Genomic DNA, 14,509 nt, shown 5'->3' on the forward strand with positions numbered 1-14,509 from the left:
ATTTACAATAGAAACAACAAGCCTTAAAATTCCACATTTGGAATTTTGTTTTGGAATATAGTAGGGGAAACTTATAAATTCTTTTCTAACAATATGACTAGTGTTGGGAATGAAATATGGTAGCCTAGAAAGTTTTCAAGTTTTCTAAGCACACGGTTAGGACCACATTTTAAGTGTTGTCACTCTCAGCCCTGCTTTCTAGGAACCACATGATAGAGTTTACTGATTCCCTAACATGGGTTTTGGTATTGGGGATTAAGAGGCATTTCATAAGGCCCAGAATACCAGATTCCTGAGCCCCAAAATAAAAAATGTGATGAAAACTTTCTAGGACATGAATTAACCTCTGCCACCTGAACTTTTAGTTTGTCTACAAGTGCAAATGAGACATGACACTTAAAACCTTTCAATATCTCCACACTGCCTTAAATCCAAATATCTTAGCATGATTTGTGAGGCACGTCATCACCTGTGCCCTTCTATCACCCCGCCTCTTTTATCTAACCTGCAATTTATAGTCTACCAATTACCAAAATGGTCATATGCTTGGTCTCGCTTGTTCTTGTTGCCATAACCACCTTAAATGCTGCTACCACCGTCTAGAACGTCGTGCCCGAACCTCCTCATTCCAGAGGACTACTCTCACTTTCTCTTGAAGATGACTCACAGGCAACACCTCTTCTGGGAAGATTTCCTGGTTTCCTTTCTCCTCCACCCATAAAAACTCACTGAGATCCCTTTCTATAGCACATACTGCTTCTACAACATCCTACTTTATGATGTCATACTTGTTTCCTCACCTGTAAAGGAAGCTCCTTGAAGACAAAGATCCTCTTTTCTGTAAATTTTAACAGGTGGGCCTGAAGTGTTCCTTAGAAGCATTCCTTATTTGTGTGTCTAGAGGACTGAATCGAAGAAGGGATGACTTCATATAACATCTAAGCAAAGGACCAGGCTTAATACTCAAGGGAAGCAGAAGACAGACTTTAACAGAATTGAAAATCACATATTCAACAGTGGTCTATTGCTTTATTAAAGTGTCTTTGTTAGGAGTTACTTGGATTCTGAAATTAAAACCATGCTAGTTCAATATTTTTCATGTTATACTGATTTTCAAATATCTTTCTTAAGCATGTGGAACTTGGAGTACTGAAATGCTCAATTTCTTTGAATGTAGACGTTCACTGGTTTCCCTTTGTTCTCATGTGACTTTGTTCAGCTCACTTCTATTATTTTTCAGGAAAAAATGCTATTACACTGACCGGAGGAGCAAATCAATGGGCAGGTTGGTGGGTGATATGTAATTTCTTTAAAACCAGTTTGTCATTTGGACAAAAAAAGAGAAGTCATCAAATTACCCATATCAGCAGTTGTAAATTTTGGAAAGAAAAGCTGTAATGATTTGTTCAAAAGATCTCCAAAATCATTTATGCCAAATTTAGTGATGTTTAAAACCAGATCAATGTCAATGTTACTATTTACCAATGCCAGTCCTGGAATCTTACCATTCTATAATTTGTGGGAAAAGGATTTTAATTGCAAGTAGCATCTCAAGGGATTTTCATTAAAAAAATAAGTCAAAATTCAGGATCAGTGAGTTAATGATAGCCTTTTAGAGTAATAGCACAGTAGACCCCGCAAAGACTTTCTGGGTCATCTAATCAAGCTTTCTTATTTGACAGAGGTGTGAGGGAAAAACTAGCATCCTTAGTGATGGAAAGGCTCTCCAAGGCCTTGCAGCATCTTTTGAATCTCAATCCTATTCTTATTTCACCACTCTAGATTGCCTCTCCTATCCTACTATTGAAAACAAACTTCTTTTCAAGAACTCCCTCTCAAAACAATAGCCTCCTTCCTATTTTCTAGCAGTAACTTTGGAAAAGGAATGAAATCAAACCACAACCCTGAAACAGAAACATTTCTCCCATCTGAATTGCCTTTGCAGTTTCACTGTGGGGAATGAGCTTGCATTTAGTGAAAATTCAAAAAAAACAAAAAGAGATTTCTTACATTTGGCTGTCCTCCTGTTCATTACAAATGAATCAATTAACAAAACCAAAATATGGATATGGTAGAGTATGCTACATTGACTAATGTTGCAGGATGTTACAAGTCAGAATGACATGACAGCTAGAAAAGTCGTGTAGCGTGAATAACAGCCCATGGTGAGGAAGGATCAATAAATCTAGTTCCTTTACCAAAGAGGGGCTGATGATATTTGAAACTTTATGAATTAGAATGGGAGAAGGTTGGTCTCTTTCAAGCATTAAATTTAGGTGTGGTAAGATTGGGTAGCAAAAAATATAAATCCAGGGGAAAACTTGAAAATATAATTGGATGTTAGAAGAATGATTACTAAAATGGCTCTTTTTTTTATTGAAGGAAACTCCTCAGCCAAGTCAGATTTTTCGTCTCTGTCAGGTTAATGTGTCCTGGTTTAGAATAAATTCTCTTTAATTCCTATGTGTGTACAAATTTCTATGTAGCAAATTTTCAAAGCCATTTTTATACGTGAATGAAAGTCAAAGTTATTGGAATATTCTAATATATAAATTTACAACTGCAGTTTTTTCCAGTTTCTGCATGTGCCTGCTTAATGTTGGATTTGTGGATAAAGCACTGGGTTCCCCTCATTGAGCTTTTATAAAATTAGTGAGACTTTATCCAATAAGAATCTTCTGTCAAATGGGCATCTTTCTTCCAGAGCTTGCAAAAGGATAGAATTTTGTATGTTAAAATCGCATGAAATGTCTGTATGCACATATAGCACTATCAAAATTTAGTGTTAGAGTGAATTTGTATTTAGAATGCATGTAAAATATATGTATGCGAAATTCCCAAGACACAATGTTTTTAATGCTCTTGTTTTATTTTAGCCAAATTTTGAAGTTAACCAACAAATGAGTCATGGATGACTATATGTTTTAGGGTATTTAATGTTTGTTATTTTCTGTTTAATTGTATGAAATGATAGTTCAATTTTTATTTATTGCAAATGATTATTAAAGTGTCTTAAACATGACTGCAGTCTATCCTCTCACCTGAGCATGTTATTATAACAAATAATTCTCCTCGTTCCTTGGCTTTGTTGGATGCATGTAGGGAAGGATAGGGAAAAAGTAGGAAAGGAATTTATAGAATTATATAAGACATATTAAGCTGAAAAAAAAAAAGGCATTTGATGTTATGTGCCTGAGTTAGGATGTTCATTTAAGAAAATGACTGATTTTGATTTTTCAAAAGACTTCACCTTTGGAGAAGAAGATGTGTACTTTATATGAGACAGGGTTTATATATCCTAGGACTGCTATAGCAAAGTATTACAAACTGGGTGGCCAAAACAAGAGAAGTATATTGTACCTCAATTCTCGAGAATGAAAGTCAGGAATCGAGGTACTGTAGGGCCATGCTTTCCTCTTAAATCTGCAGGAGAGAATCTTTCCTTTGCCCTATTTAGCTTCTGGTACTTTCCTGGCAATCCACAATATTCCGTTCCTCTGCCCCCCTGTCGTCACACGGTGTTCTCCCCTTATCTATCTGAATGTGTGAATGTCCAATTTCTCCATTCTTATAAAGACACTGGTCATGTCAGATTAGAGTCCGTTCCATCCATTTTAGCTAATCCCAAATTTAAAGACCCTGTTTCCAAACAGGGTTGTTTTCACAGGTCTGGGGATTAGGACTGGAACATATCTTTCTGGGGACACAATTCAACCTATAACAATATATGCTTATGTTCATGTACCACAACAATATTATGTACAGGTATATGTATTATCAGTTATAAAATTATAAAGCTTATTTTGGAAAATGGGAAATACAGATGTAATAAGTGCACTTAAATTTCACTGTGCTTTTCCTTTGTGCATGGCTAATTTTGACCAAAAAACATTAGAGAATAAATAATGTACAGGCAGCTATCCAGTATTGGAAGATAATCATCACTTCTCCAAGCGAGTTCACAGGAAATGACTACACATATATTATAGTTGCAATTTAGCATTGATTTGCAAAGCACTTTCACATTCGCTTATCGAAAGATCTTCCAGAGGTTTTGCAGATCAAGGATCCTCCCGCCTGCTGCCCCCGCCCTACCCCACCCAGCTCCCACGAGTTGCTTGGCAGAGTTTGTGTTCTAACCAAGTTCTTTTGACTCTTCAATCCAGATTTCTCTTCCGTTTCTGCAGAATTATCTTAGGTTTCACTGATTTTAGCAACGGAATTTAGAGCTCCATTGTAAGTCACCTTCATTTTCCGCCATGAAATCTCAAGATGGCAAGATGGCTAAAGCAGATCGTGGATTAGTTAATGGATTCGATCTTGTTGTAGCCCTGGTGGTGTAGTGGCAGGGATAGAAGTAGTTAGCAGGGACCCTTCTTTTCTGCATCATTATCATAATCATTTATTGAGCACTTGCCCTCTGCTAGGCACTGTGGAAGTGACACATATTAACCCCTTTAATTCTCAAAATTCACTTCAGGGAAAACTGAGGGAAGATCAGAGAAAGTACCTTGCCCAAGTAGGAATTCAGATCCAGCCTAGCCATATTTCATGATGGATTTAATTTACCCCTTTATAGAAAGAGTGTGTGAAAAGCCTAAACTGATAATATTGTTTATTTCCTGTTAACAACACTTGACAGTCTGAGAGTCATCCTTTTATTTCATTTCTCAAGAATATAAACAAAAACTGAAAACAATTCATATTCATTTCTAATGTCTGTGTAAGTTTGTCAGAGATAACAGGGCCTTGTCTGCATTTTCAAAAGCAGTCAAAATGCCGCCTTTCATTTGATCCTCTTAGCTACTTATTAGAGTAGGGCAGATGGAATTACTTCCTCCTATCTGAGATAAGGAACCTCAAGTAGAAAGGTGGGGAGTGACTGACCTAAGTTCAGTGGCTGGCAGATACATCACTAGAACTCTCATCTCCAGACTCCTATCCCATTGCTTTTTTCCCTATGCTAAGACTGAAAACACTGGAATTATTGCTATATGGCCTATTCAGTGTTTTCTACATGTCTCTGCTCTGGTTTACTGGGATATGACAATATTTTGTGATTTCAGAAAATTCCTTTGCAATGAGCAGTAGCAAAACAAGCATCTATGTTTCTTATTTACTGTTTTAGGCTAGAATGATATGCTTTGTCACCCCTCCCCCACCTAATAAAAGTCTCAAAAAATAATCAGCTTACTTGGCAAAGGTCTAGAGTCTTCACATACTGCATTCTCCGAACTTGATTCTTATTACAAAATTATAACAATTTTACTATGGTGAATTTTTTCTAACATATGTTATTAGTTGCTTGCCTATAGCTGTACAATTTTTTTCTAAGAATTACATAGAGTTGGCTAAACAAATATTGAGATGTATTGTACTAGCCTAGGAAAATCTTCTCCCTTGCTTCTTTGACTTAGTATTTATTGTAGAGAACGCCAAAACTGCCCAAGATAGAACCTCATAAATAGCATGTAAATATTGCTCAGTGTTTTTAGTAAACACAGCTGTTTTACAGTAGTTCAGATTTAGATTTTTGGAACAAGCTTTGGAGCCAGTCTCCTCCTGCTTTCTTCTTTCTTTTCTTTTTTTTAATTATGATTACAATCAGTATACCTCCCCAGCAGAAGTGGATTATGACAGTAATCTGAAGTTGGGGCCAAAATATCCCAAAGTTAAATTTTACGAAACAAAACGGGTCCTGATGGCAAAGGCCTGGCGTCTCATTGCTAACTTTTGCTAAAGTCATGCTCATGCGCAGTCATTGGGTACCAGCATCAGCATCTCCTAGGGGTGCCTTGACATTGGAGACTCTCAAGCTTCATCCTGGGTCATCTAAATCAATATCTGCATTTTAACAAGATCTTTGGGTGATGTATATACACATTAAAGTCTGAGAAGTATAGCGGAAGTCCTTTGCCTCAACTTTCCGCAGCAATAATGATCAATTTTAAAGTAAGACACCAATTCCAAGTTCTTCAGCAAAGTGAATATTGTTATTTTAAGAATGGGAAAGCAGGCAGGAAGAAATCAAATGACCTGTATAGGTTCACGCAGCTCATAGCACTGCAGATCTGTAATCCAACCCAGTTTTGCTTCACTCTAAACCATTGCTGTTTCCACCACACTTGTGACTTTCAAGGCTACTGAATTGGGGTCTTTGGCAATGGACCCAAGTATCAGTATTTTACAAAACTCTTTGAGTCATTCTGATGATCTGTCAGTTTGCTAATCACTCTAATATAGAAAGAAGTTAAAACCTTAAAAAAAAAAGTTAAAAAAAAGCCAGGTGGGCCATGGTGGCTCAGCAGGCAGAGTTCTTGCCTGCCGTGCCAAAGACCTGGGTTCAATTCCTGGTGCCTGCCTGTGCAAAAAAAAGAATCAAAACCAAGCCCCCAGTATTTGACAGTAGGTACTTAACAGAAGACCAGCTTTTATCTATATAATTGGGCATGTTGTTCACAGTTACATAAAATGCTCTTAAAAAATAGTCATTCTTCAGAAGGCCCAAATATGATGGAACATTCTAGATGAGTAGGCAGTCTTTGGATTCTGCAAATTAAACGCACATTGCTGTTACTTGTTTTTTTAGTCATTGACATGGTTTCTTGGTTTCTGTTTCATAGGTTCAATATTTATTTCCTTAGCTCACCCCCAATGCTTTGTTGGAGTGTTGTAAAATTTATTACTAATTCTGAATTGGTCATCTACTTTATTGGGATAGCCAAATGTGTTCATTTGGATCAAACATTCACAGTTTATCCTGGGGCTTAACTTTGGTTTTTGTTTGTTTGTTTTAGATTCTGTAAACAAGAACTTTTGTTGAAATTATAGAGATCAAGCTCACTGACACTCCTTTCTTTGGGATGGTGTATGAATTTCTCTTTCCCTCAATAATTTTGAGTAGAGTTTCCATTTGGATAGAGTCCAGAGCCCTGTTTAAGTGCTTGAATAATGATTTTTTAAAATCCCTACAAACATAAACAGGACTCAGGGGGTACAAGGGTAGTTCAGTGGTAGAATTCTTGCCTGCCCTGTGGGAGACCTTGGTTTGATTCCCAGCCCATGCACTTCCCAAACAAACAAACAAGCAAACAAAAAGCCAAACAAACCAAAAATTCAACAAATGGTGCTGCGATACGGGGATACTCACATGGAAAAATGATTAAATGTGACCCCCACCATGCAGCATACGAAAAATAAAATAAATAAAAAATAAATGGGACTCATCTTCTTTCCCAAGTAGAAATTAAAGAAAAAAAAGAAAACTGCATTTAAACAAAATGAATATCTCACTGAGTTGATCCTAAATATGCAAAAATTGCCTTCTCTTCCTTTTCTTACTTTCTCTACTTTCGTTAGTTGCCAAGCTTTTGGCAAATGCAGAAGTGGTAGGACCTAAAATCTTCCTAGGATTTATAAACTTTCCATATATATCAAATAAGTTCTCAGCACTGCTATTCTTCCCATTCCTTATAATGACATAAGACTTTTCTTTAAGTCCAGTTATCTTGTTCTTTCTTCAGGATGACTGGGCAAAGCAAGTGAACTAATGTGGCCTCAACAACATGCTTAATAAAAGAAAATATAAATTTATGAGTTTGAAAAGTGTAATTGTTTATTTTACTTTGTTTTGTTTTGTTCTTGACATGAGCAGGAAGAAGTGATCCTTTCTTTTCAAGTATGTATTATTGAGCTTTTGCTAATAATCCAAGATACTCCAGAGATATGGAGCCAGAAATTATTAGTTTATATGTAGGTTTTTGAATTTGAATTTTTGGTTTATAGTTGATTACTCTTTCAGGTTAAGTTGCTTTTAGAACAGTGATTCTCAAGCAAAAATCTGTATGCAAAATCTCTGGGGGTCTTGCTCATATGAGGGTCCTGATACAGTAGATATCAGGGTGGAGTCGAGATACTGCATTTCTGTCAAGCCCCCATGTGAGGCTGGTGCTTCTAGTCCGAATACCACTTTTAGTAACAAAGTTTTAGAGAGCCTTCTATTTATTTTAGACTTGGATGCTATTTAACTTTTGGATCTTTTATCATTAGTAGTCCATCAAAGAAAATGCAAAAAAATAGATATGGAAAGGGCCTAAAGATTTGATATCAGAGTGACTGTGTTATATTCCAGATTTTAGGTATAACTGCATTTATATATTAAGTTTTTCAATGGCAGATAAAATTTGGTTTGAGTAGGCACAATAGCAGCAAAACAATTTAACCTATCTAAGGCATGGAACTTGTTTAGTGGCCGTTGTTCTAAAGCAAAATGAAAGAAGATACATATTCTTTGAACCAAATTTAATGTAATTAAACTACATTGAACTGAATTGGATTGAATTATAGCTGGCCCCAATTTCAGGAATTTTGAATGTATGTAGTAGCCATTTCCGTCTTTGCAGTCTGTACTTTTAAAGAGCCACATTGTCGTTGATTGTCTAGAGTCAAAGAATGATCAATATCTACAACTCCATTTCCATCTGTATCTGTACCTATATGTCTCTCTATGTACCTATGCAGATGTACACATTTATAAATGCATAGCTTTAATAAACATACCATGCTCCTTTTATTGGTTTTTATACTATTTTCCTGCTGCTGTCCTTATGCATGATGAGCTTTTAGTGTCAGGAGCCCAGCCTTATTGCTCTGAAAGAGTCTAAGCAAGCGCAGGACCGTGTGGAGACAGGAGGAATGTAAATGTACTTGCATGCGTGTCTCTTTTTGGAATTCTTCCTTTAATTCTTAGGGAACTGTAGTATAAGGCAGGCATGACTCCAGAATACAACCTCATCTAATTCTAAGATATGGCTTTGTTACAGGGTGAAAAAGAATTTTATAAAAGTCAAAAAGTGGCTTCCCAGTAACCCAATGGTTATTGACAAGTCCGCTCTCCCAGACCTGCAGGAAGCTGACTGCTACACCGGCCCCTTCAGTCGTGCTCGGATCCACCAGTGAGTTCCCGGCTCCTTTTCCCCATCATATGTTATTTGTACCTTTCATTTTGTGGGGCTTACTGATGGAGTAAAAATACCTGAGATAATTTCCATCATTTTCCAGATAAATCAAAGACCATATCATTGTATTAATCTTGCACTTATGAAGAACATTTAATGAGCATTATTAAATTTTTATTAACTTTATGGTTTACAGATATTTGAGTCATGAATATTAAAGTGCTTGTAAAACCATGGGCTGGCAGTCTAGCTTCCAACTTTTTCAAATAATTACTGTGGTAATAAGTGGCTCAGTTAAAAGAATAGTAATAGCATTGCTGTTAATTAACATTTTTGAGTAAGTTGCTCTAATTATGAATTATTGTAAATATAATTGCATTTAATTAATATGTATCTATTATGTCAACTATCCATTTTAGTTTAATCTTTCATCTTATTTAGGGAGATGGTACATGACCATCTATCTATCCATCTGTCTTTCTACTTATTTATTTATTCATTTATTCATTCAGCTGGTGTTTATTGAGTTTCTACATAAATCAGATACTATGAAACAGATAGAGAATATAAAGGGAATTATGACACAGTCCCTGCCTTTGAGGTACTCCATGTTTAATGGGACAGACGAAAATGTAAATCAACAATTAAACCAAAGATAGAGAAATGTTCAATATATTTTAGGGCTAATAAATATATAACGTACTTTGCTGTACGCCTTTATGAGTTGGCCTGTATTACTGAATATTGGGATCCTGGGCTTGAGAGGCAGGATGAAACAGAATTCCAGAGCTCCAAATATGTGACCTAGCAAAAAGTCAGTGGGAACCCTCACCTCCCAAGCATTCTGTTTACTCTATAGCTTACCCTTAGAGATGGACCTAGAAGCGTTCTTTCCAATTCTGGCTATAGGGAGGAAAGAGAGAGAAATCCCAATGATTTCCAGGTTTAAAAAAGGTCACAGTCAGCTTTCTCCTATGTTTTTCAGGACCTTTAATGCTCTGTGAAGCAACCCTTTCTTTTTGAACCTGAACAGTCAGAGTGATTGTTTTAGTTTGTAAAAGCTGCCAGAATGCAATATACCAGAAATGAAGTGACTTTTCAAAAGGGGAATTTGTTAAGTTACAATTTTACAGTTCTAAGGCTGTGAAAATGTCCAAACTAAGGCATCCACAGAAAGATACCTTGATTCAAGAAAGGCTGATGTGTCCAGAACACCTGTCAGTTGGAAAGGCATGCAGAGAAGTCTGCTAGTTTCTCTCCTGGCTTCTCATTTCATAAGGATTTCCAGGGAATGTTCCCTTCTGCGTCTCCAAAGATCTCTGGCTGTGTGGGCTCTCTCGGCTCTAAGCTTTTTCCAAAGTGATTCCCTTTTAAAGGACTGTAGTAAGCCACCCCACCTTGAATGGGTAGAGACACATCTCCATAAACAACATCTAATCAAAAGTTACCGCTCACAATTTGGTGGGCCACATCTCCATGGAAACAATAAAAAAAAAAAGATCCCACCCAGCAATATTGAATGAGTGTTAAAGGACATGGCTTTTCTGGGGTGCATAAAAGCTTCAGACTGACATAATGGTCTTTGAAAAATATTAATTAGATCATACACGTGCATTGCTTAAAATCTTCCAATGTCTGCCATTTGTACTTGTAATGAAATTCGAATTTCTTATCATCTTCATCTGGCTATAAATGCTGTGAGTCCCGTCTAATACTATCACCTCATCTTCTACCATTTTCCCTGCCAATTAATTACCTCAGATGCACAAGTCTCAGTTCTAAGCCATCAAAAGCTCAAATTTAATTCCACCTCAGAGGCTTCACTCTTGCTGCTCTCTTTGTCTTACACGCTGTTCCTCCAGATGATTGCATTTTCCTTCTTATCATTCAGCTCCTACTCAGCTATCACCACCTCAGAGAGACCTCTGCAAAGGTTATCAGTTGTCCCCTATCTAATTTATTCTCTATGCCATTATCCAGTTTCATTTTTCTTCATTGATTTTATCTGAAAATGTGTTATTTCTTCATTTGCTTTTGTATCACCTGTTTCCTTCCTCTATAATGTAACTCCATGGAAGAAGGAATTTATCTACTAAATACATATTTGTTTGGGGAATGGTAAATCAATCTAATGGTGAAAATGGTACCCACACATTCTTTCTACTACATACAATTAACAGAACACTGCACTTGGTGCATCTGAGTATAAAGAAAAAAAAAAAGACTAAAAGGAATAGTGGAAGAACTCAAAGTGTAATAAAATGGACAGACGTACAGATTACCATAAAACATAGCAGAGTAAAATCAGTGTATTTGGAAAGATACACATAAAATGCCCAATCTTATAAAAGAGAAGAGAAGCTCAACCAAAGAAGATCAAGAAGCCTTTTTGAAGAAGGAGTCCCTTTTCAGCAGGTAAAGATATGGAAGGAGGGAAAGAGGTGGAGAGAAATGAAGAGACAGAACTCAAAGACAGAACAAAATGAAGGAGGAGGGAAGCATGGGCTTTTAAGTTGTTGATAAATTTTGTAGTTTGGCTGGTGATTTCATCCAACTGTCAGAGCTGTGGAAAATAAGACAGGGTTAGAATGCAAGTACAGAGGGTCTGAGAGGAAAATAAGAAACTTATTATGCATATTATGAGGAAATGCCAATATTTAAAGTGAATGAGTGCTGTGAGGATTGAAGCTCCTTTCAAAATCATGTGGGAAACTGGATGGCCAGTGAGGTAGACACTCTCCTCATAACCTTGACAAGAGGTGATGAGACTCAGATCAAAAGGGGGTATCCAAAGCTTAAGAGAGACAGTTGAATTAGAAAAGTAACTGAACTTGGCAACCATTTGAATATGGAGGGGGAAGAAAAAGAAAGGGTCAGAGAAGAACTAACAATTCAGGACCAAGTGCCTGAAGGAGAATGGTGGTGCATCAGTCACAGAGACAAAGCACCTGGAAACAGGAGCTATCAGCATGTGTGTGAGGCCCAGGACATTTCCTGTTTTTGAGGTCCCTGGTATATTATAAAGTGTATGTCAAAGCAGACCCTTCCTTTCCTCTTGAGCTCAGCATTTTGCTCATCATAGCATTGATTTCCACATGGCCACATGGTCCCACCTCACTACTCCTCATAGGTGGGAAAATATAAACCATGAGGGGGAAAGGGAGAATTATTCCTCTCAGCTAAAGTTCTAAAAACAAGATAAGCCAGTTTTGAAAGTGGGGAGTGGAGGATGACTTTAATTTTTAATGCTCTCTGTTCAGAACTGCGTTGCTTATGGTAATGTAACATTTATGGAAGCCAATGCACAGTCTTTCTCTTTGTTCCATGCTAAACAAGAAATACAAGGACATATAGACTTTTTTATAAACTGAAAGAAGATACTCAGATGAATATTGGATAATGTCCTACATATATTTGAATGTGTTTTATCCTTGTCAATTGATAGCTTTTTTTATTTTTTAAAGAAAACACTGTCTATTCTGATTTCCTATACTTCACATGGATTGGTTTTAATGGGGAAAATAAATGGGTGATATACTAAGGAGCTTGTAACTGTGGCCGAATTGCATTCTGTTTGAATATTAAAATAAGACCTTTATCTTAACAGCTTCACAATAAACAACAAGGATACCTTCTTCAGCAATGCAACCCGAAGCAGGATAGTCTATCATGTTCTACAGCGCACCAAATATGAAAATGGGGTGTCAAAAGTGGGTAAGGGCATTACTTTACACCACAGTGCAAGTAGAAGTTGAGGATACTAGTTGTATCTACAATTATTATTTTAACAACTGAAACTTTGTCATTATGCATTAAATTAAGGATGCAACACATTGAACACAAACTCTAAAATTCTGTATAAAACAAAATAAAAATCATTGAAGACATTTGGCCATATGAATAAAAATGTAAAATGTGCAAACACAGCAGTTTTGCTTCTTGGAGAAATAATCAATCAGACTTTTGAATAAAGATCTATAATTGCAGCTTTGTTTGTACTAGGAAAAAACTGAAAACACCGTAATAGCCATCATTGGGAACTAATAAGTAAATGAGGCTATATCCATATGAGGCAACCATGAAAAATCATGTGACATGTACTCACTGATTTTAACACAAATTTGTTCAATATTTATCACATGATATATATTATACAAGGTGTATGACATTGACTATACATTTATAGAATCTAAAAATTAGTGATTCTTTTTCTGCATATTAACTTTAAAAGATATCCACAATGCATCAAGTGAAAAATAAAAGTAGTTATAAAACTATAAGATAATGTAATCCCATTTCCTAAACACACATATGTGAACAGAAAAAAAATCCAGAGAAATATACTGCAAACTTTGTAGAGGTTATTTCTGGAAAGTGAAATGATAGCTAGTTTTAACTTTTTAAATTTCTATATAGTTTGAATGTTTAGCAGTGAGCTACTATGTGTATAATATAAAGTGACTTACTCAATTTTCTGTTGTACTTTACATGCAATAGTTAATTGCTAAGCAACAAAATTTGAAAAGGAAGCAAAGAAATTCCACACCTTAAATATGTCTCAAAAAGTGTGAATCTAGAAAAATAAAGAAACTTTAAAAGTTTATAGACATCAGAGCAGAGAAAAATAGGTAACAAAGAGGCTTGTCTTTTGATCGTAATTTTGAAAAATCCAAGGGAACTGAAGAGATCACATACTAGTCAGTCATGTCCTAAAATCCTTGAAAATAAAAAGTTGATAGCCAGTTGGAACTTATACCAATCTCTACTGGTTTATATTGAAACAGCCACAGAAGTAAAATGAACTGTATACGAAGTCAGCCATTTTTAAAAAGATGAACCTTCAGACTTGAGTTATTTTCTAATTAATAACTCAGTTATCACTGAGAAATCAAAATAGTTGCCTTAGCCTCCAGAAGCTTACCTACCCTACCCCTGCCAAAATAAATTTGGCATCTAGCCAGAAATAAAAATGGAGAGATACAAAATATGAATTAAAAATGCATCAAAATGATAGCACTATGTGCTTATGCAGACTTCAAGTGACATTTTAATGATTATAAAAGTATCATGCCCTTGTGGAAAATGCAATAAAACAGGAAAGTGTTTAAATAAAACAACATATATATATATATATATATATATATATATATATATATATATATATATATATATGTATACACACACACACACACCAAAGTTAGAATCATGCAATGTTTAAATTTTGCTATCCTATTATTTTTTCTTAAATTATCATTATGAGTATTTCTTAAGCCCTTAAGTACTGTTTGGAAACATTATTGTAAATGACTGTACAATATTCCATTATTAAAATTTATCAAATCACAATTATTTACTAAGCACCTAATATGATTGATTTCACCATCATACATTAAATCATTCCTTAACTTTGAACATTCAATTATTTCCAATTCCTTATTAGTATAAGTGAGATTGCAGCAAACATTCTAGTTCATATATTTTTGTTCACAACTCAGATTGCTTCAGTTGAGTAGATTGTAAGAAAACTCCAAATATATGTGGATAAATTGGTC

At 35.7% G+C, this 14,509-nt stretch overlaps 1 protein-coding gene across 5 annotated transcripts in view; it reads left to right on the forward strand.

Moving 5' to 3' along the window:
- Positions 1 to 14,509, forward strand: part of ANO3 (anoctamin 3) — a 436,850-nt gene that overhangs the window by 324,033 nt on the left and 98,308 nt on the right. For all 5 annotated transcript variants that reach the window (XM_077114243.1, XM_077114244.1, XM_077114245.1 and 2 more), the window contains 2 exons: positions 8,823 to 8,954; positions 12,565 to 12,671. In XM_077114243.1, coding sequence (XP_076970358.1) covers positions 8,823 to 8,954; positions 12,565 to 12,671 — 239 coding nt within the window. The remainder of the gene's footprint in view (positions 1 to 8,822; positions 8,955 to 12,564; positions 12,672 to 14,509) is intronic.

This window comes from Tamandua tetradactyla, chromosome 8 (assembly GCF_023851605.1).
Source record: "Tamandua tetradactyla isolate mTamTet1 chromosome 8, mTamTet1.pri, whole genome shotgun sequence".
NCBI classification, from domain to species: domain Eukaryota; kingdom Metazoa; phylum Chordata; class Mammalia; order Pilosa; family Myrmecophagidae; genus Tamandua; species Tamandua tetradactyla.